The sequence below is a fragment of the Pezoporus flaviventris genome, unplaced genomic scaffold (genome assembly GCF_033815535.1).
Source record: "Pezoporus flaviventris isolate CSIRO_AGI_PZ_B2104156 unplaced genomic scaffold, CSIRO_AGI_Pfla_v1 ptg000007l, whole genome shotgun sequence".
In the NCBI taxonomy this organism is placed as follows: Eukaryota; Metazoa; Chordata; class Aves; order Psittaciformes; family Psittacidae; genus Pezoporus; species Pezoporus flaviventris.
This window is the reverse complement of record NW_026892555.1, coordinates 83,899,919-83,923,643: the sequence shown is the minus strand read 5'-3', so window position 1 is coordinate 83,923,643 and position 23,725 is coordinate 83,899,919. Positions and strand designations below refer to the sequence as shown.

The 23,725-nt window shown below is 37.7% G+C and overlaps 1 protein-coding gene across 5 annotated transcripts in view; it reads right to left on the bottom strand.

Annotated features, from left to right (window-relative positions):
* Positions 1-23,725, bottom strand: part of RELCH (RAB11 binding and LisH domain, coiled-coil and HEAT repeat containing) — a 74,661-nt gene that overhangs the window by 44,878 nt on the left and 6,058 nt on the right. For 4 of the 5 annotated variants that reach the window (XR_009742668.1, XM_061449297.1, XM_061449293.1 and 1 more), the window contains exons 2-8: positions 12,997-13,086; positions 5,401-5,472; positions 5,236-5,291; positions 5,007-5,120; positions 2,991-3,194; positions 2,808-2,899; positions 1,507-1,815 (exon numbers count right to left, since the gene is read on the bottom strand). Coding sequence is in view for 4 of the 5 variants with exons in the window: in XM_061449297.1 (XP_061305281.1) it covers positions 1,507-1,815; positions 2,808-2,899; positions 2,991-3,194; positions 5,007-5,120; positions 5,236-5,291; positions 5,401-5,472; positions 12,997-13,086 (937 nt within the window). In the remaining variant the exon portion in view is untranslated. The remainder of the gene's footprint in view (positions 1-1,506; positions 1,816-2,807; positions 2,900-2,990; positions 3,195-5,006; positions 5,121-5,235; positions 5,292-5,400; positions 5,473-12,996; positions 13,087-23,725) is intronic. The other variant, XM_061449296.1, reaches the window with a different exon arrangement.

Below are 23,725 nucleotides of genomic sequence, written 5' to 3'. Positions count from 1 at the left end.
TAGTGATATCTATCTATAAAACACTGTATCAAGTATAGCTTCCGTTGACCCTTCACTAACATGTTAAGCCCAAAACTCAGTACAAAAATAGCTACGCATGCATTAATTTATTTCTGAAGTGAACTGCATTTGAGGGGACTTCTGAAGTTAACCCAGTCGTGACTCAAGGATTTATTCGACCACTTTAAAAATAAATCCATGTGCAGTTATATTTGTGAGTGACAAAACAAATTCTGTTTTTCTAGACTACTGTGTTAAATCCCAGAGATACTCACAGTTCCTTCCTCACTCAAGCGATCTCATCCTATTTTGATACTCATCCTCACTATCTCTAAACCATCAATCTAACATTCATGCATTTAATGCCTCCCAGAATTCCCAATTACTCTGAGCAAAAAGAAACTTGCTGCAAGCCACAGATGAAAGTAGGCAGACAAGTTTATTTTGCAAGAAAAGTAAATTACTAGCAGGGGTAAGCAATTACTTTGTTTCTTATCCCCCATCTTGCCACGTCTATTGATTTTCCATCTGCACAGAATATCACACAGATTTCTACTCGGTATTTTCAGATAGAAGGTAACTCTAGAAACATATTACTGTACCAACACCTGTAAAAGAACACCAAGGTTAACTGGCAAAATACAAAGCAGAATGGGTACCTGCTCCCCAGGGAACAGCAAAAGACCAACCATGAGGTGAGCTACTTGGGCAACTCTGTCCGCAACAGTAATTTTCGAAGTTCTACATACCCTCACTAGGTTTCTGCTTTGTATTACTCCTGATGGCTATACAATGGTCTATCTATGATTCTACCTATTATTAAATGAACATGTGTCATGGTTCCCCTCTTCACTATAATGCTTGAAAAGACTGTGTAGATTGGAGAGGCTTTCTCAAGAACACTCGAACACACAAACCCAGTCTCCATGTAATAACATGAATACCGTATTTTAATTAAAAGAATCATAGCAGTCCAATGAAGACTTGCCCCAAATTCAAAACTCAGAAAGCAGAATTATTAAAAAAATACATAATTTTAATAATCTGATTATTAAGAAGTCAAATCATACAGGTCTTAGAGTACCCAAAGAGTTATACAAATCAACATAGGAAAAATAAAAAAAACCTCCCAACCACTCTTCATGCAGAAAAGAAGAGGTTTCATTATGAAATTAACAGTTAAAAGAGAATGGAGATACCCTGTCTTTCCATTCACCATCTTGAATTTAGGTTTTCTTTTTTGTTGTTGCAAGATACAGGACTGGTTTTAGAAACAAGCAGGAGGTGAAAAGAAACCCTTAAACTTAAAAATACAGGTCTATCAAAGGTACTGCCTCCTAAAAAGATTAGGAATAATATTAAAATATTAGCACTGTACCCTAACAGTAAGTCTTTCACTTTGAAACACAAATGGTCTAAAAATTCTGCAGAATTTTACTGTCAGAAAAATATCTACTTTACAAGAACTTTTAATTAAAGCATTCCAGTTTAAAACTTATCACTAACCTATTAGGTTTATCAAAGTGGACTGCAGCTTTTGTTGATGAAGCACAAGAGGACAGTTTCTCTGTTTCTTTACAGGGCACAGAATTTAGTGTTTCATCTTTAGAAGTCCTTGAATCCACTGCAGCTGATAAAGAAAGGCTTGTGTCCTCAGTGTTTCCATGCTTACTGTCATTCTCAGAGCTCCTGATATCCAAGTACCGTCCATTGTCCTCCGAGACTGTGAGAGGCACTTGTTTTAAAGAAGGATGGGGAGCTACACCATAAACTGTTGACACCGCATAGTTTTCATTCTTGAGAAAGTCTATTTCGCTAAAGAAAGGAAAAGCAAAAAATTAAATGGTTGTGTAGCTTTCACAAGAAGGTTGTTAAAATCACAAGACTGAAGCACAGAAATCAAGCCAACATAGGGAAGAGCTCTCTCTTCAATTCCATTAAGCTCAGAAATTCCTTTGATACAAATGTTATATCACACAAGCTGTTCAAATTAGCACCTATTCAACTGAGTTCTTTGGTCAATAATTAGTAGAAGGAATAATGTTGCCCTCTGAGTGGATCAATGAACTAAGCAAATAACAATAGTGTTATCTGCTTCTGACTGAAATCTGAGCACTAAGATACAAGCTGTCACAAGACAGAACTTTGTCTTGGATATAAAACTTAAAATACTACAGTGGTGAATTATCCCACCTGACTTTGATACAAGTCAATAAAGGCACTTAAAAATTATACACTTGCCCACGTGTTGTACTGGTGCATCTCCTAAGAGGAATGGTATTTTATAGCTTAGAATCCTATGTTTTGACCAAACTTTTAAAGTCTATTTTGTTGCTGTTAAAGACACTTTCATTGCTACTTTCTTGCTCTGTATGAAGAAAAACTGTGTTGAAAATAAGTCATTAAAATAATACTACAGTGTGTACAGCTCACTAACACTAAGGAGTGAAATAAAGCTAACTTAAGAGTTAAGTGACACAAAACACAACAGAACTGATTCTGTTTTCAAGGAAATCAAGAAGTTGCACTGAAAGAACAAAACTGATTACAAAATTAAATAATGTAGCTAATAAAAGGGAAATAAGTCAGTCTGAAATCTCTTTTTCTAAATCAAATCCCATGTATTTGGAAGAAATATCCCATGTATTTGGAAAAATTTGGAAGAAGGAAAGACTGCCCTGCTCCGAAGAACTCCTAGTAATTTTTTAAGCATAAGTAAATTGTAAGTTTTCATATATGTGCTAGAAAAAAGACCGAGAAGTTATTCCAACATTTTACAGCAGTCGAGCATATTTATAAATACATACCTCTCAAGTCTTTGGATTTGTTCCATCAAAGACCATTTCTCACTGTTTAACACACTAATTTGATCTTCTAATTTTTGCACTATTAAACATTGCTAAATACAAGATAGAAACAAAAGAGTTTAGTCCAATGAAGCTTAGCAGTACTGCAAACAGCTGAAAAATTTCTTCTGTACAATCTCTTACTTCTATGGACTGAGGTGTTGTTTCAAACACAGGGATGTTCCCAAGTACAGGAGTAGCAGCCTCTAACTCATCATCTTCTACACCAACTGATACATCCACCACATCTTTCGCAGTAATATGATGGTTTCCAAAGTCACGATAAAGTTGTAACAGGTCTGGAGGTTTTGGAATGTTCAATCCTACATCATCCCAAAGTTCAAAATCCTTCAAAGGAATAAAAGAAACTAAAGTATACCATACACTTCCTTTTATTTTTGTTTCTTTTCCTCATCACAGTGCAGGTCACACAACAGCAAAATAGTCACTGTAGTAAAGCAGATGAAAGCTTAAATCAGACATCAAGTAACAAAAGTAGAAAAAGGAGCCATTTCATGACCTAAGGCAATTTCATCCTAAAGGCAGCTCTAGCCAATGTACTAACGACAGGACCTCTCAAAACCACATAGCTCACAATCTTTTTTTTTTTTTTTTTTTTAATCTAGGATATGAACACTTTTTACAATCAGATATAACATCACCAAATTCTAGCAAAAGCCGGTGCAGCTGTTAAAAGGCTTTCTACAGATAGCAGCATAGTTTTGTTCCCTGTATCATTCACAAGTATAGGTGTATTTTTCCAGAAGCAGACAGTCAAACCACTCTATAAATAGGGTACATATTCTCAGTGTAATTTAGACATAACTATTAATTGTGTAGAGGTGTAAACAATACTAGGGCCTCCTGCCTCAGACTAGCATTGTATGTCCTTTCTTTTCTCACTGACATGTTACCATCTCATTACTACATGATTATTCCATATCTATTAATAAATAAGCATATGCACTATTATACAGGAGTTACGATGGTCTCTAATGACATTAAATTTCAATTACTTTTTTTTACAACTTTTTCCCTACTGTTTGTAGTTTTCATAGTATTTTTCCATAGACCTATTTGAAGAAAGGTTATTTTCCTGACAGAATTATGTGAATAATCTAGGAAAAAATGTGCATTCTGTATGTTAAGTATGTTTAATATGTAGCTTTCCTAGGTTTTTTCTTGATTTTCTCCCAACATAAACCAGTTTCATCAAGTTTCATTTATCCTTACATAAAAAGGATAAATGATTGATCTTTTATCTTCTTGGGGCTGTATCCTCACAAGTATTTGTGTGAAACCTAGCAGTGTCAAACTCAAATCTTAAGTGGGTGGTCCAGAAATCTTATTTAACAACCCAGTGTCCTTATGGATTAGGATAGGAATTGTAGGAAAAATACAGGAGGACCAGTTATATATAGAACTGGTTGAAATTTAGTATTATTGAGTTCAACATTTAATTCTTCTGGCAATATTCCAGTTTTGTGCTGAATATATATTGGGTGTTGATGCTGCTGGGTGTTTTGTTCACTCAGTAACAGTCAAGATGTGATCAGGAACTTCCCCATGAAATGCAAGTCAAAGGAGACATAAAACTCATCATCTTAAGAAAACCACATCAAAGCACAGCTATGTTTGGAAATATCTAATATAAAACCTTATTACTGAGAGATTCCCCAAGATTGTATTCAAAGCCACAGTATGACTAAGTACACACATGCACATATGTATGTCCAGGAGACAACAATAAGTGAGTATATCGTATATCCTGCACAACTGAGAAAGATTTGAGGAAAAGATTATGTTTAAAATTTTACTACACCCAGATCCCTGAGTTTAACTAAAAGGAAGTCCCCATCAGAATCCAGGAAAGCGTGTAAGTAGCTATAACTCACAGTATTTTTCTTCATGTTCTTCTTCCTTTAAAGAATACATGTATTCTGCCTCCCTCCAATTTGAGAAAATACTCCTCCAAGTTCTGTGTTTTCAAACTAGGCTTCCTACATGAAAATGCTAACTAACTTATTTGAACTTTTTTCATACTTGTATGAATGAAAGGAACTTACATGCACAAGACATATTATTTAACTTCATCTGAGTTTATGGCAAGATCAGAATACGGAAAGCATGCATGTAAAAACACCACAAGAAAATCCTTACCTGATCATGATTTTCATCTGAAAATGTTATTGATGTAAGCTTGTAACTATTCTTCAATAAAAATTCATTAACTAGGAAGTTTAGAGCTCTTTTCTCAAGAGGTCTGATTGGCTCCTGCAAAAAAACAACAAAACAATACACTACATACTCGGCTCATCTTTCTCCCAACTACAGAAGTGTATCTGTCTTGTAAAGTCCATGCAAAGCTCAGTTATCACCAGCCACCTACCTGAATTTCAGGACTTGATTTATAATTTTTTCGTTCCTGCAAAGGAACTTCATTTTCTGGGGAAGGAAAAAAAAGTAACTAGATTTTACTCTTTCACACAGGATAAGCTCAGCTACTTCTACGTTGTTCGAAGTAGAGACTTAAGAAAAGGTTTATGTACACCACCTGCAGCCTGAGTCAGGTTGGCTCGGAGGGCCTGTATGGTCTCCTTGGCTTTCCGCAGTTCAAACTCCAGGACTGGACAGGGATTTGGATTAAACACACACAGGCATCCAACCAAGGCAAGGGAAACAAAAATAAAATATAAAAAGCAAGGATGGGTGTGAAAAAAAATATACAGTTTGTATTAACAGAAAGCATGCAATCTTCATGGAACTTATGAACACATGCAGCAGAGTTGGTCTGAAAGCAAACTGGTGAACATTTTCCATAGTTTCATTGGACTTAAGTTAGCTAGATCGAAATTTCAAGCTGTCTGACAAGGACTCGCTGTAAGGTTTTGGGGTCTTCCCCCCTCTCCCCCCCACCCCCCACTTTTGCATTTTCTTTTGCTTGCTTTTCACTGCTTATTCTGGGAAATAATTGTTACTCCTTTCCCATTCTTACAATCAGCTGATACTTCCAAACGTTTTGACTTCTAGGGACAAGAGGAGTATGAGGGCAAACAGAGGACAGATATAAACGAAGCAAATACATGCTGGCAGCAGAGGAAGCTGTCTCCATGTAGCAAAGCTTAAAACATAAAGTGAATGTACTCTCCCATTAAGACTACGGGGTTTTTTATTTGAAAATGAAATTACACACAGAAATTTTAGTAGTTTAAATGGCAGAACTGGAAACATACTTTATTTTACTACTAAGAATAACTTTGTTTTAAGCATAAACCTAAAAATAGTGGAGTTTTAGGAATAACCTAGAGTTGATTAAGATTTTGAATTTAATTGAATACATTAAGAGAAGCACAAGACAAAAGAAAAAAAAAAGGCAAAATATGCAGCTTTCCTACAGTACTTGGAGAAGCTTGAAACAAAACATTCTTTGCTCCATTATTCTTAAAAGTTTCTAGTGATTCTAGACTATACAACATTTTCAGTGATCTAGAGTCAACTTTAGAGATTCAAAAATATGTAATTCTAGTTGCTATTATTACCTGCTCCACCTCCCAGTCCCCTTGGCCACTGCTCTATTTTTCTCATATTCTAACATTTCCTCCAAAAAAGGGCCAGTAGTGGCTTGTTTGCACTGAAACTTCTCATGTTTTGATGTTGAGGTAATATGCATACCGCAGCTTTAAATTTTAAAACCCTGTACCTTTGCAAGACATACAGTAAATGTTCTTTTTATACCCATTTAAGGTTAGAGCATCTAACGGAACCTATATAAGAATCTATCAGATAATTACATGCATTTCATTAATGCTCAGATTACTCACACTTAAACTAGAATTACCAGAAAGGATTCTCACACTTAACTAGGAGAGATGAGCAGAGAACAGCTACCATACTGAAGTGTTAAACTAAAAATGTTGTAGCTGCTTTTAATAAGAAAATATTAACGAGATTTTTAATCACTGCCTGCAAATGAATTAACATGGCATTTTGACATATTTATACAGAGGAAAATGCATGGCAGAAGCACTGCATTGGCTCTTGCTTATAAGAAACGCTACTGAAGACTGCCAATAGAACTGTTTCCTCTTTTGAACATCTGCTAAGAATCTTTTGATAATTAGCACACATGGAAAAAAAGATTCACTCAGTTTGCATTTACCCATAAAAACTGAAGGAATAACTACCGTACACCACATTTGCTACATGAAAGTAACTTGTTTGATGCACAGAATTTTACTGCAGCAATACAGAAGCACAACTGAGGATACGATGAATAAAATATGTAAAAAAGCTCTCTAGTATTCAGCAATGCTGATCTGCAAATACTTCTGTGCAACAAAGTTAGAAAACGCTCTTGAAGTAAAGTATCTAATAATTTTAGCACTTCCTTGCATTTGAGTTACTAATTCACAGTTATGATTCTAAGTTGTAAGTTACTCATTTGTTAGCTTTTGAAAATTGTGAAGAATTCAATTTAAGCAAATGTTCTGATGGAAATGGCTACATGTAATCATCTTGTTCTTTGAAAATATTTTCACAGACCAGAAGAGTTGCAGATCAGGAGTGCCCTGCACTAGAATGATATAAATAATGAAGAAAAAAAAAATAGAAACAACACCAAAAACTAGAAGAACTCAGGAATCCCATTAAGAAAAATAGGAATAAGACATGCCTGAAGGTGTAGAAAGCCAAAAAACTCATGTCAGACAAACCCATGTCAGACGGCAAGAATTTTTAGTGAATTGTCATGATGTTGAAAATTCTTAGAAACCATTAGGACTTTACCCTTTCAACCTTAAGAGTAGATTACTCTGCTGCATGTTTCTCTGTATACAGTGGAAGATTCTGGGTACAATATATTTGAGAAGCTGTCACTTTGCAGCATGTCACAATAGCTACACAATTTATTACAACACAGCATTGTTTCAGTCATACCTCATCTCCTGGTCATACTAATGCCACCATCATGATCACCATAATAAAAACCTTGATGCATCTAAGTCAGTCACAAATTTAGTTCTTATTTGAAGGATTTTTTTTTTTGTTAATATATGCATAAATATTTGTAAATATGCACAATATAATTCTAATCAATTTTTAGAAGACGATTAAAAGCTCTTTATTTTAGAAGCTATACTGAAATGTAATCTCCTGCCAAAATACTAGTAATTTTTAACTCAACATGTGTATTAATGAAAACAACCCTGGAAATCCACATTTTTTTATGATATAACATTCTCTTCAATTAAAAAAGCCACCTCTAACCCCTTTCTTTGAAACTACTATCAAGTACTGACTTTGAAAATAATGACCTGATCTCTCTCTCCCCCTCTCCTTCTGTTGTAAAGCTTTTGTACCTTTGAGAAGTTAAGCCTTCAAAACCATTGATAAAGCCAGCTAAAGTTTAACTTCATGTTGACTGAACTGATAACATGCATAACTCATAGTACTAGATAAAAGGTGCTGACACTCCTTAAGAATGCTACACAGAAGAGTTTTGTTGCAGACAACCTAGGAGAGAACCAAATTAATTCTCCTCTCTATCAGAAAAACAGAGAACAGAAATTTAGAGCTCTGAGGTTGGTTAATCTTCCTACAAAAAAAGGGTATTTCTGAAGAATCTGTTTTGCCTCAGGGGAGAAAACTATTCCAAATTGAAGTGGCTCTTTTTCTTTTTGTGAAGAACTCAAATCATTACAACTACCATTCTGAAAAAAGAAAAAAATTACTCAGACTTACTTAAAAGAGCTGATACTTTCAAGCAAGCAACTGAGTATCAGACCAAGATTTTCAGATTAGTGATTTTTAAGTGTTTCCATTTTCATGCAGCTAATCTAATAACCTTAAAAGAGAAGCGTGTATCAGGAGTGGGTAGCTTGTCAGCTCAGCTCTGAAATTTAAAAATGAAGCTTTCTCAAGGATCATATTCTATTCACTCACATTTATTAATGATTTTGTAAGTTACTAAACCATAAATTGCAGTAGTTAGCCATAGAGAACAAACTGTGAGTTGAGATATTAAAACAAGTTGAAATCAACATGAACAGTGGTCTTGTTGGTCCAAGGCCAAAAAGTTGAAAAAATAACAGCACTTGTAAAAGTTTTCAGTACTTGCTTTTGCATAAGCAATATTGCATAAGCAATATTTTTTCAAATTATACTAGAAGTTTACATTCTACGTATGAATTATCTTGTCAGACTTTTGATACTTCACTATGAAATATTTCAGAGAACTGTAGAAAGGTAGTTTTGTGCTGTGAAGCCACTATATGGCATTCTGGAATTTTCTTTTAAAATCAGTTCTCCTCTGAAGTATTAAGGGCCCCTGTGCTTACCTGGCTTTCCCCAAATTTGGAGCTACAAGTTACAGTTACAAGTTTAGTTGTTTGTTTCTTAACTGTCATTTCAAGTTCTTCCTCCTTGTAAAGTAAATGTAGAACTCTAGGTGTCCTAAACTACATCCTCTAAAACATATATGACATCCCATTACTTTTGATAGATTGGCACATACATTTTGAGTTAATCAGAAGAAATTTAAACTCACTGACTACAGTCAGCAATGAAGACACTATTATCGCATACTTCAAGACCTGAGGTTTCCTAATTCCCACTTTCCTGGTATAACTGTTATGAAGAAGTGACCATATTTAGAGTTGGTAAGAACTTGGACTCAAATCCCGATAGGGACAGTATTTTATGCAGCTAATCAGAGATACATAGTCTAGCTGGAAATCCATGCTAATGCAGGGAGATCTGAGAACACAAATGCTTGAAATGAAGTCTGACTATGAGAATTTTATCATCATTGAAAACACAGCATTATGTTTTTAAAAATTATCAGATTCTCAGAATAGTAGATGTCAAAGGCGGGTTAGCAATTCTAAATGTTTTCAGTTATGGAAAGCAGGTGGTTGTGTACACAGTCAATTTAAGATGTGGCAGAAGATTCTGTTCCTTAGATCGAATGTCAGATGACCTATTTTCACCAAATGCTGTGGGTATTTGACTTCAAGTTAAGCGTACTCTTACTCCACAGGAACGGAACAGGTTTTTCTATTCTCTGGTTGTTTTGTGGCAATGAATATTTGGAGGAGGTTTACTATGCCAAATAAATCCTTCAGTACTATATTAGCACGAACTGTTTCAGCACCTAATATGTGAATTTATATTCAAGACTTTTTAGTCTTAGAGAACAAGTTGTTCCATCTAGTAAATTGCCAGCTCTAGGGATGTGTCTATTTTTTGAAACTTTGTGGATTGCAAACGTGTTACTTAATTTGTTACACAGTTGTCTATGTTAAGATCAGGTACACAAGGAAGACAACCGATGCCTTCTAAACTGCCGTTCCTTTCATCATGCTCATCCACATTCTGATGCGGTTTTGTGACTTCTGTCTTTTCAGTCAAGCTGATACTATTACAGAAGAGATTAATTTAGCTTCCCTTGATCAGATTTCCCAAGTGAGAAGTTCACATCAACTCACGTTTGCTTCTAGCCCAAATTTTGATTCTAACACCAGAAGGAATGAATTGGGTTAACAGATTTGAAATACCAAAACCCATTTCCAGGAATTTTTGGGTTGGTAAAATAAAAAATATGGCAACTGAATTTAACACCATTTATAATGTCAAAATACAAATGTGAAGGCTTTCAATGGTATACCTGCATAAGTTTTTCATTTGTGCTTTCAAACACTGTCATGGTATTAAAGTATTTGCAACTTGATACATTTTAATTTCAGTTTTAAAGTCCTTCTGACTGGGGACCAGTTTCTTTTGACGGACGATGTACATTTATTTCCTACCCTTTATCTGACATTCGACTAGGGAATTGATGTGGAAATCATGGGTTCTGTTCGAACAGTATAAAACAAAGATAACAGCATAAGAAAAAACATTTACAAAGAGAAACTATTCGAACCTCCCTCTGAGAACTACCAAAAGAAAAATATGCCTATCAGATCGTGGCTTCAAGCTTCCACAACAGATTACGATTTTATCTCCTAAGATCAAACCTCTTTCCTGAGAAGAAAGAACAGGAGAAGAAATAAGCAGGGTGGGTTTCCAGTTATGTTTCAAAGTGCAACTGCAGCTCAGAACTACTTCAAAAGCAGAAGTTAAACCAGTTTGTTCAAAGAAGGAACTGAATATGAAAAGTTTGAAACCTCTACCGATATAATTTATTTACATGCAAATTAAGTACTTACCATTTTTCTGAAGTTTATTGCTCAGGTTTTAAACAATAATGAGGCAGAAGACTTTAAGCAATTATAATTGAATCAGAAATTTAAGCAGAAATAGGATATTTTGAAGAACTGAGTCTTCACAAACATTCAGAAATAACATCGAGGCTTATTTTGTTCAAGTTCTTATGTTACTTTTTAACAACTCTTAGGAACTTTTTTAACAACTCTTTAAAGGAACACAGAAACAATGTAAATATCCTGACATATACTTTGCTTGCCTATTACATATGACAATGGCCAACTAATACATTGCAATCTTCAAAACAACCTATTTGTGATTTACTTTATTTTAGGATATATTCTTTTTATACTGGAATTAATCAACTTTTTGGCACTAATGTTCCATCAGAACATTAATGGCTCTAACTGGATGTCAATTTTGACTGATCTTCACTTTCTACAAGCATCTCTAATCCAATTCAGTTACTAAAGACAGCTCCATGCAAAGATGAAACTAGCTCTCCCAGTAATACTATGCTGAGAAATACTGACTAAGATGATGAAAAAAATATATTTTTTCTAATTTGCTTGTTTCTGTCTTATATTCCTGGACACAATTTAGAAATACTTGGGTTCCTTAAACACATTTTATTTAGAAAATTAGCTGCATATTTACAACTCTTGCCTCCCTTGAAACTGACTATGTATATAGAAAAAGACAGTAATTAGAAGGTAATAAGAACGTGGAAACTTACATATAAATCAAAGAACAGCAAGTACCTAAAGTTCAAGACCAGAGCATTAAAATACCTGAATCTGCTTTATGCTCATGAATTTAATCTAGTCCTTTACCTCAGAAACACTAACTGTGCAAGAAAATGAGGCTTTTCCAACACTTACACATCTTCTCTCTCGGTCAATACTGGTTGCCATTTCAGACTGACCGGGAGAAAAAATTTCAAAAACAAGATCCTTAACAGAACTATGTTTCACCAGCCTTTTCTTTGCTTAAGAACATGAAAGTATTTCTGCTAGGATGAATCATGGTGGTTCAGAAGTGTGGAAGAGAGACATAGCAGCTTGCAATTTCAGGTTTCATAAAGCTGAACTGTGTGAATAAAGGTCACAGCACGGACAATCTTCAGGCGCTCATGATATTAAACAGTCTTAACTAACAAGAAAGAAAGCGTTCTGTAGCAGTTTCTGAAAAGCTTTTATGGGTTTCTCTATAGAAGCTGTGCATAACAATATCTGAAATTTATTAAAAAGCCTGGATTAGAGAAATGTCTCATATGTAAATGAGATTATTATAATAATTTCAAATGTAAGTGAAAATCAGTCTCTGCCTTTGCAGAGATAATCATAAACCTTTAAATTAAAAATGCCACAGGCTCTTTAAGTTCAGAACAACTGCAAGAGGCAAAAAAACTCTGTCACTTCCTTAAAGACTTACACAATCAAGGAATCAAATGGGAGATGAAAAAAGCACTACAATTAAGATTTGTAGCAAAGAAGGTTTACAGAACTGAGTAAATCCCCAAACTTCTCTAGGTTTGATAATGCTCATTTGATCTACACAGAAGCTGTATTTAAGAGGCTTGTTACAGATCCATGCAGTAGTCACAGACTACTATGTAGAATATTTTAGCATAAGTTTCAGCTGAACAGTAGTAGTCAGTAGGCAGTATCAAGATACTATTCTACTGCCAAAAGCTGGGCAGTTTTCAAGCATCTGGCTGCTTCTATCCTGGTTACATATAGAATCATACAGAAGTACACTTGCCTGAATATTTACAGTAAATAGAGTAGAAGTGACTGAAACACAATTCTATCATTAAGCAACCAGCTAAATCACCACAGTGAAGTCTTGTCATCTTCAGGAATGTTCATTTAAACACATTCAAGAAACATCAAGTCAAATAATGTTAGCATCCTATGATTTCTAAATCACATAAAAAACTTACCTGCTACTCTTTCGTCCGTTTCCCTATTGCCGTCATCAGAGTATCTTGCAAAATCTAAGGAATCAAGAGTACTGATGCTTCCAGCGCGATCTTAAAGGGGAGGGGGAAATAAAAAAGGTATCAAAAAATCCTGAAGAGTTTACTGGTTTTGACAGATAAAGTCACAACATCTTTTAATTTCAAAAACTATAATCAAAAGGCTAAGTGTTCTGCAACACCAAAATTTTACTGCATTACAGCAAGTTTAGTGAGTTCAGTTGGACATACAGGTTCACAAGAAACCAAACATATAAAGTTCTGCAATAACTTTCAAGCAACTCTGCTCCCATTCCACAGAAACCTATAACTGCCGCAAATACACTACTTCATTTTCCCTTTTCTGGTATTTTAAGGCCTGTTAAGGTGACCAAATACTTTTTTACATCTCTTTTGAATCTAGCCATTAACTTCAGCACCTTCCTACTTAATAGAACATTTACTAAGGAATTTATTACCTAGCCAAATCAAAGCAAAGCAACTACAGATCATGCTACTGCAGGTAAAATATTCAGAGTCCAGAATTAAATTATGAAGAAAAAAAACAAAACATTAAATTCAGTAACCAGCACAAGGCTTTGATTTGACCTTGACATCTTTCCTTTTGGGTAGAAAGTGGTATGTTTAATTAAAAAGCAATTTTGATAATTTCAAGTCTTTAAAATACACATTCGCCTTTTCATTAGAAAAATGCGCAATTACTTGATGACAGAACCCAAAATAAATAGAACACATCCCTAGCACAATTGAACATCGAAAATTGTATTAACTAACTTAGTATCTTGCCCCTCCTTTTGAAATTAATTTCTATGTAGCACTTCAGAAATAATTTTAATTATGTTAGAGCTGTTGTCACATTCACAAAGAACTAATTTGATCAGGCTGTCAAAAACCCTCATAACTGTCAGTGGAAATAGAAGCAATTTCATCACTTGTCAAATTCTGGCGTGACTACCATCACAAAAAGTATTTAAATCCCCCCCACCTGCTCCCAGTTCTGCATTATGTTAAAAACACAAATATCTATTAATGAGTTTCTTTTTGTTATATTTAAGCCTTGTTGTCCCTTAAGGCTTTGTGGCAGCCTCCCTACATATAGGCCAGCACTAGACTAAAATAAAAACACCTGGACTGAGACTGATTAAAGCATCTACACTCACCTAAAAAAGCGATAGAGAATACTAAAGTTGCCAACTCTTGCACTGTTACACAGTACCAAACCTGAAGTGCCTGGCAACCCTAATTTGTCTGTTTCATGAGCATGAAGTATGTGATATCACAGAGTTTATGCTTAACCACTGTTTTTTTCCCCCCGGACTATACTTTGTCATTCAGTCAATGAAACAGACTGTATGCTCTTCAATGAGTCTCTAATAAGCATTTATTTTTGAAACTCACTGTTTGCAGGTTTTGGTCTTATCTACTGCATTTTTTCCAGACATTAATGTGATTTAATAATTCTCTCTAGGCGGTTCCATAGTGCATCATAGTACAAACTCTCTTAGCAGCATCTTTGCAAAATGGATTGTTGTGAAAATAAACCAGATTTTATACACAGAGAAAAATCTTCAGAATGCTTAAGTTCAAAAGTGAATATGAATTTTGCATGCACAGCATGAAAATCTTCAGAGCTTTTTTTCAAAACTGCTAACACCTTGTTCAGTAAGTACTGCTCAATTTATTTAACTGGAGCTGCAAGATCATTTTTTTTTTTTAAATCAACTTAAAGACTCAAGTTAAAGAAACACACAATATTCAAACAGAGATCGCAATTAAAATCTGATGTTTAAGAAAAGTGACCCAGCTATGCCAAAAACAGAAACACAACTCTGTTTCCTCCTGCAATTTTGCCATGTTCATAGACTAATTTTCTGTTTCTGTTATGAAGCCAGTAGCATCAGAGAAACAACACTCAAATTTTCAGGTGAAGTCAACCACATCATAATTATTTAAGCTCCCAAAGCTATAAGCAACAAAACCTTCTTCATATGACTAGTGGCACATTTGAGAGGCAAAGGCTCTCCCCCTTACAATTGATGAAACAAAACCAGTCATAAGCCAAAAACTTATTTGCCAAAACAGCAAAAAACTTCCTGGAAAAAAATAAGCAAACACACACAAAACCCCCACAGTTGCCCAGAAAAAAAAGCATGGGGTAATCAAAGTCCATCAAAGGATGTACACAACAGAACACATTTAAAATCATAAGCAGTTGTATAATCTTAATTCACAAGATCAATTTCACAACCTTAACAGTCCTTCTAGAAACTAAACAAAACCAAAGGGTTTCATTATTTGAATCCCTAGAAACTGCCTTAAGCACCACATCTACACAAACGGCAGCATTTCTCCTCATCAGTGTTCATGATAACAGCAAACATCTGACACACTCTTTTTAACAGGTTAGCATTGCAGAGATGCAAATATCTGGATTCATACTGATTAAACCAAGCAATGATGTGCTAAGGAACACCAGCTTTATGGCCTGTTACCTGCTACCAGCACTTCTCTTTCCCAGTAATGCTGATCCTCCTTCCTAGTACAAAATTACCTGCCCAGATAACATCATTACCCAAGCATGCTGTCATTAGTAAACCAAGCTAATCTGGGTGCTAGACGTCATTATGTCCACAGTGTTCAATCCAAAGATAAGGTGCAAAATCAAAACTTATTTTACACAGCACATTGGTGGAACATGAATCTACATAGTGAACTGCTCACAGCTATCCAAATGAAGGTAGAAGGAAATGAAACAGTAACAGACAACTGTATTGATACATACTGCAGAACTCAACTTGGGAGATTGTAACTTCCATAACACCAGTCAAACTAAATTGTTACTTTGCTACAGGATACTGCCTCTTAAAATACATGGTGTGGCTACAGAACTGCTTCTTGCTACTAAGGTAAGAGGCCATCTGTGTTGAAGCACTTCAGCTGAGGTATTTCCAGGCCAAACTGGCTCCACAGGCATCAATGAATCACCAGTGCTAAGGTACATCCTGCCAAGTCCCAGCTATGGGGAAAGCCCAACCACAGCTGCCACAGCTCCCACTGAAACAAGTGTTGCAAGCAGCAGGAAAAACAGCCATGCGGGAGCTGCTTCCTTTGCCTTCAGTGCTCGTGCAGGTACTCTGCTACCCACATGGAAAGACAGACTTCCACCACAGCCAGGCACTCATACTGCAAAGCTTGTGGGGCCACATGGCCCTTGCCTGCCTTGGCTACACTGCAGTCTCTGCCCCCGGGCACAGCTGCTGTGGAAGCAAGGCTGAAGGGATAGCAGGCAGCAAAGAGTGCTGTTGCTCCTATCAAAAGCCACAGCAGCACTAGTGAAAAGGACCCTGCCCCACCGGGAGTAGGCAAAACGAATTTTGGAGCTATCATTGCATATCATGTGGAAGCTTCTCAAGAAACAGAGCCAAGCACCACATGTGGACTTACGCAGTGGGTTTAAACAGCAAAGACGGATTTCTGATAGAGCCTACTAAAGTACCAGGCATGGGATAACACAGTGAGAAGAAAAGCTAAAATGAGACAGTTAACTGAACATACTACCTGGAAGGTAACGGCTGGAAGGCTCTGCCAGATCCATCATCGACAGCAGAGTCATGGCACAGGCACTGCTGCCTGGCAGAGCTCTGCTGAAGGCTGCCCAAAGCTGAACAGCAGCAGTTCTGCCCTGTAACTTCACCTACCCAAAATGTTACCACCATGGGGGTAACTGCACCTGTTGCCTCACTCTTTACCACTGCCTTTGTAGGCAGTCGTCTGTGGAGATTTCTCTCCTGAGACCAATGCCATCATCCAGGGAAATACAAAATAACATAACATCAAATCTTATGCTTCTATTAAGGATTTACCTCTCAACAAAGGATCAGAGGGTGAACATAGAATCATAGAAGAGTTTGGGTTGGAAAGGACCTTAAGATCATCTAGTTCCAACCCCCCTGCCATGGGCAGGGACACCTCACACTAAACCGTATCACCCAAGGCTCTGTCCAACCCAGCCTTGAACACTGCCAGGGATGGAGCATTCACAACCTCCCTGGGCAACCTATTCCAGTGCCTCACCACCCTAACAGGAAAGAATTTCCTCCTTATATCCAATCTAAACTTCCCCTGCGTAAGTTTTAACCCATTACCCCTTGTCCTATCACTACAGTCCCTAATGAAGAGTCCCTCCCCAGCATCCCTATAGGCCCCCTTCAGATATTGGAAGGCTGCTATGAGGTCTCCACGCAGTCTTCTCTTCTCCAGGCTGAACAGACCCAACTTTCTCAGCCTGTCTTCATACAGGAGGTGCTCCAGCCCCCTGATCATCCTCGTGGCCCTTCTCTGGACTTGTTCCAACAGTTCCATGTCCTTTTTATGTTGAGGACACCAGAACTGCACACAATACTTCAGGTGAGGTCTCACAAGAGCAGAGTAGAGGGGCAGGATCATCTCCTTCAACCTGCTAGTCACGCTCCTTTTGATGCAGCCCGGGATATAGTTGGCTTTCTGGGCTGCAAGTGCACACTGAAGCCAGCTCATGTTGAGTTTCTCACTGATCAACACCCCCAAGTCCTTCTCCACAGGGCTGCTCTGAATCTCTTCTCTGCCCAACCTGTAGCTGTGCCTGGATTGCTCCCACCCAGGTGTAGGACCTTGCACTTGGCATGGTTAAACTTCATGAGGTTGGCATCAGCCCACCTCACAAGCATGTCGAGGTCCCTCTGGATGGCATTCCTTCCCTCCAGTGTATCAACTGAACCACACAGCTTGGTGTCATCGGCAAACTTGCTGAGGGCGCACTCAATCCCACCGTCCATGTCAGCAACAAAGATGTTAAACAAGACTGATCCCAACAGTGATCCCTGAGGGACACCACTCGTTACTGGTCTCCAGCCGGACACTGAGCCACTGACCACACCTCTTTGCGTGTGGCCATCCAGCCAGATCTTTATCCACCGAGTGGTCCACCTATCAAATTGATGTCTCTCCAATTCAGAGGCAAGGATATTGTGTGGGACAGTGTCGAATGCTTTGCACAAGTCCAGGTAAATGACATCAACTGCTCTACCCCTGTCCATCAGTTCCGTAGCCCCATCATAGAAGGCCACCAAATTGGTCAGGCAGGATTTCCCCTTAGTGAAGCCATGCTGGCTGTCACCAACCACCTTGTTGTTTTTCCTGTGCCTTAGCATGCCTTCCAGGAGAATCTGCTCCAAGATTTTGCCAGGCACAGAGGTGAGACTGACTGGTCTAACATGGTACCTCCCTGCTGGCAACGAAACTGCCTCATTCACCAGCAAAATGAGCAGACCTTTGAAGGAGAGCAATCAGCAAGGGAAGGGCTGTGCTCAGCCACATAGCTCCCCTGAAGAATGCAAAACTTCACCATTTTTCTGAAGTACAAATAGTTGTACTCCAGTACACTGAACCCTTAGATATAAGTTACTTGGCAAAGAGCATCAAGGCAGAATCTTGCAGGGGGAAACTGCTGAAAAGGAGAAGTACGCTTTGGCTGCATTCTGTTTCTTTTCTAGGAAAAAAACCCAATGCGACACAGCAGCATGAAGCCATTGTGCTGTCATGGTGCGCACATTCTTACCAACAATCTTCTGTATCTGGATTTTATACTTCTTTTTGTAGTATCCTGAGTTAGAACACTTTATCAACAACTTATTTTTGCTAAAGGCTTTCCTAGTAAACACTGAAAAAATAACTGCTGTCAGTTTGTTTCAGAAACAATAAAGCAACATAAAAACTGTTTTGACAACTAGGTATAAACAACTCCAGAAAGCATATTACTTCAATATGGAACAAAAGTCTGCCACAGAGGTGCATAGAAAACACATGAAAAAGACTTAGGCCTCTCATCACTCATACTGGTGAAATACCAGGAGAGAGACTGGAAAAGTTACAGAGAGCATGTGTATAGCTCTTGTCTTTTACCTCTAACACTGAAAAAGGATTAACAAAAATCAGAAAGCTAAGATACATATTAGATACTCAAAGCTAAAAAGTTCTTTTAATCCATCTGCTAAAAAATGCAATTTTTTTAATGTCTTTTGTGAAGTTAAAAATCAGGTTCACTGCCATGTTTCACTTTTAAACTTGTACTGCTTCAGCGATTGCTTCATTCCAGAGGAAGAGAATTTAACTCCTTTCTTATTCCCAGAACTGCTACCTGTATGACATACAGATTTCTGCTGACAGCTTATGTTCCCGAGGCATATTCAGCTCTTTCACTGAAACCTGAACTTAACTATATGAAGAGAAAAATGTAAAAAAAAACCCAAACTAAAATGGTAGTTTAAAGTTCAAATCCCTTTCAAATGACATATGCAAGATGAAAAAGGTTAAGTTTCGTTCACTCTGATGGTACAACCAATTTATTGTTACCAGCTTACCTAAAGGGACAGCAAGAGGGATCGTATTAACCATAGTTTCACAGTACATGAATTATGCAGAAATCAGTTGCAGTCTTCCATAAAAATGGATTATTGAATAATCTTTACATGAGCACATTATAAATCAGCTAAAACCACTGACAAACAAAACAATTACTTCTTGGCAGAAAGGCAGAAGAAAAAAAAATTAAGAATTAAATCTTTCAGAAGCTATTTGGATGAGACCTAAATTGATTTTTAAAATTACTAGTTGGTAAAGCAGCCAATAAGTTGTTACATTTCTCTGAGTTCACAGGAAAACACATTGTCACGCACTAACAATTAACCAAATGGAGCATACGAAGACCAAGAACTCTGTATTTTTCCTTGAAGTTCAAGAAATAATAATAGTAGTACACTTGTACAAGACATTCACTTTGCATGTTTTTACTTTTTCATTTTTTCTCTCTGTGGTACAGGCACAATAAAAGAAATGCTGAAGTTCAGTCCTAAGGAAATGCAAGTGTATAAATATGTATTTTAGATGTTTCTGATAGCTAAAGAGAAGTCAGTAAACCAGGTATTTTACCTACTTTAAACATTCCAGACCCAGATTAAACCAGCTCTTATGGCCGTAAAAGAGATGGCTTGCTCTCCCGTAGAGATACTTGTCCAGAAAAGCATGTCCTTGAATAATTTGCATTTTCAGCTGTCCTGCACAATATCAAAGGCACAAACCGGCAGAAACCAGGGAAACTGGGGACAGAGACTATCTGGGAGAAAAAAAAAATAGCTTCCTCTTGTATATACTTGCAGTTGCTTAAGCCCTGTATTAGTACTGAACTGCACATATGTATATGTGAAGAAACCAGCTGGCAAGATGGACAGCACTCACAGAAGATGTGGGATAGTGCAAAAACCTGAAACTTTAATGGAGTCCTTCCTACATTAAATCAAAGGATCAGACATCATTAACAATTTCACAAGTGATCTACAGGTCAGTTTGTATCTGTGTCTGCATTATGTAGCAACTGAAATAGGTATGTTGTGCAATACATATGAATAAATGAAACTAGTTCTCCATAAATAACACCAAAAATTTCTTTAAGCCTTCCCAAATTTCACAAGACAACTCTGAAGCACTATTACTTTGACAAGTCTTATATGGCTGCTGCATTTAAAATGTCTGGCTTGTTTCAACTTGTTCCAAGCTTACCAATACTTCATCAGCCAGCAAAGAAAACTTGATCTGTGGCAGCAGATACCTGGTATAGCATAACACCTTTATGGTACTAACAGACTTATGTGTCAGTTTTTTAAACCAATTTGAACTTGCAGAGTAAATTTTACCAGATCAACATGTTCCACATCTTTAAGATAACTCTAAGATGGAACTTCTACTGTCTACTCTTCTATATGGGTCTGAATCATGGGTTATCTACTGCCATCACCTGCGACTCCTTGAACACTTTCATCAGTGCTGCCTCTGTACAATTCTAAACATTCACTGGACTGACTATGTGTCAAATGTTACTGTCCTTGAACAGGCAGGGGTCACCAGTATCGAGACCATATTGTTGAAATTGCAGCTGTGCTGGGCAGGGCACGTTCTTTAGGATGAAGGATCACCGCCCCCCTAAGTTCATGTTTTATGGTGAACTTGCCACCAGTTGCCGCAAGAGAAGTGCCCCAAAGAAGAGATATAAGGACTCACTGAAACAATATCTTAGCCTTGGCCATATTGACTACCATCAGTGGTCCACCTTGGCCTCCAATTGGGAGACTTGGAGACTCACCATACATAATGCCGTTGTCTCCTTTGAGAACTCACGCAGAACTAGTCTCGAGGAGAAAAGACAACGTAGAAAGAATCGTGGCCCGCCTATACCACCCAAGGAGACTTTTCACTGTGCTTTTTGCAACTGAATTTGCCTACCTCACATTGGCCTTTTCGGTCATCAGCGCACTTGCAGTAAGCATGGGTAAAGCCCTTCCCACATCTTTGTTTGCGAAGTCATAGAATCATAGAATAGCTAGGGCTGGAAAGGACCTTAAGATCATCTAGTTCCAACCCCCCTGCCATGGGCAGGGACACCTCACACTAAACCATATCACCCAAGGCCTCGTCCAACCTGGTCTTGAACACTGCCAGGGATGGAGCATTCAGAACCTCCCTGGGCAACCTATTCCAGTGCCTCACCACCCTAACAGGAAAGAATTTCCTCCTTATATCCAATCTAAACTTCCCCTGTTTTAACCCGTTACCCCTTGTCCTATCACTACAGTCCCTAATGAAGAGTCCCTCCCCAGCATCCCTATAGGCCCCCTTCAGATACTGGAAGGCTGCTATGAGGTCTTCACGCAGCCTTCTCTTCTCCAGGCTGAACAGACCCAACTTTGTCAGCCTATCCTCATACGGGAGGTGCTCCAGTCCCCTGATCATCCTCGTGGCCCTTCTCTGGACTTGTTCCAACAACAGCTGGAACAGCTCCATGTCCCAGGCAATGATGATGATGATGATGAAGAAGATGGAACTAAGAGCTTTAAAGTCATTCACTGCAGCAGACACTGAACTGTAAACACGTATCAACCTTGTTTTGCAGTTGCTTCTTTTGTTCTCCCAGATCTTCTTACTCAATGAGACCTGAATTTTCAAGGTTGGTATGTTCTGAAAAGAAGTCCTCATATCATCATTAAACTAAAAGGAAACAGAGTTAAATAAAGCAACTAGAATAAAACTAACTTTCAAAATGCCAGAGCAATCCACTAACAAATTACTAGAACAGGCATTCTGGATGATCACAGTAGTAGTCCATGCTGGACAAGCCACAACAGATTGACCAAACAGATGGTCATTGTGTTGACCTATTTCATATTACTAACAAATATGAAAATTCATAGAAAGTATATGAGGGTAAAAACCTTAAAGCTACTTGGAGAAAACTAACCTATGCTTGCTAATCAAGAACAGCAGGAAAAAAAAAACAAAACACCCCAAAAGTAAAAACCTCATAATCACTAAAACAAATCACTACAACCAAAAAACAATCACTAGATAGGTAAAACAAATACTCTGCAGATACACTGCAGTAAAAAGACAACCTTCACTCCTATGACAGGGACAGAGCATAAGCTCATGAGGAAAAATGCACCAAGCCATTTGAATGTTGCTGCAGTGAACACTGAGTTCCAGGGGCATCCGACATTGGGGAAAACATTAAACCCAGCCTGGCTCTGTACATAAGTGCTGTAGCATGCTTGAGCTACTAGAGCTTCCCAAAGCAAAAAAGCTAGGGGACAGAGCATGGCACAGAGGTGCTTCTTCCAACTCAAGACCCCAGGGGGCTTCAGAAGAAATCAGAAAGCATAAAAAGCATAAAAATCAACTCCATATGGTTGATGTTGCAGCACTGCATTTCCCAAAATGTATCAATTAACTTGCATTACAAGTTATTTTTCCATTCTCTGCAGTAACCCAGCTTTCCGTTATACTCTCTGACATCAAGCAAAATTGTATCAATCTACTCCTTAAATGGCTGCCTTTGCTGAGGGACTACTTAAAGTGTATAGATAATATTCATCTTAATTTTCAGGCGTTGCATTCTCTCAGTTTTCTTTTTATTCCAATTCTAGTATGATCCCCCTTTTCCTGATTTCTGTATTTATCTCAGGACAGTAGTATATGTTCCAGTTAAGTTTTAGCAGTGTGTGTCCAGGTGGATTCTATAAACAATTGAAAAATACATTAAAAAAACCCTCAAAATCTAGCAACTAGAGACCGAAGCATCTCTCCTATGAAGAGAGGCTAAGAGAACTGGGGCTGTTCACCCTGGAGAAAAGCAGGCTTAGGGGGGAATCTCAGTGTGTATAAATACCTGAAAAGAGGGTGCAAAGAGGATGGAGCCAGGCTCATCTCAGCAGGGCTCAGTGACAGGACCAGAGTCAATGAGCACAAACTGAAACACAAGAGATTCCCTCTGAACATCATTAAACACTTTCTATTGTTCAGGTGACTGAGCACTGACACAGGTTGCACACGGAGATTGTGGAGTCTCCATCCTTGGACATACTCAAAAGCCATCTGGACACGGTCCTGGGCAACTGGCTCCAGGTGACCCTGCTTGGACCTCAAGGTCTCGGACAACGTCAACCATCCTGTGGATTCTGTGACTATTTTTACCATAATTTCTCTTACTCCAACAGCTTCATAAATGATAGGACAACTGTTGTATCTCTCTCCCCTCCAACATCAAACCAAGATTAAAAAGTACTTTTTACATAAATACGAAATTCTTAGTCTCTGAGTTTTTTACATA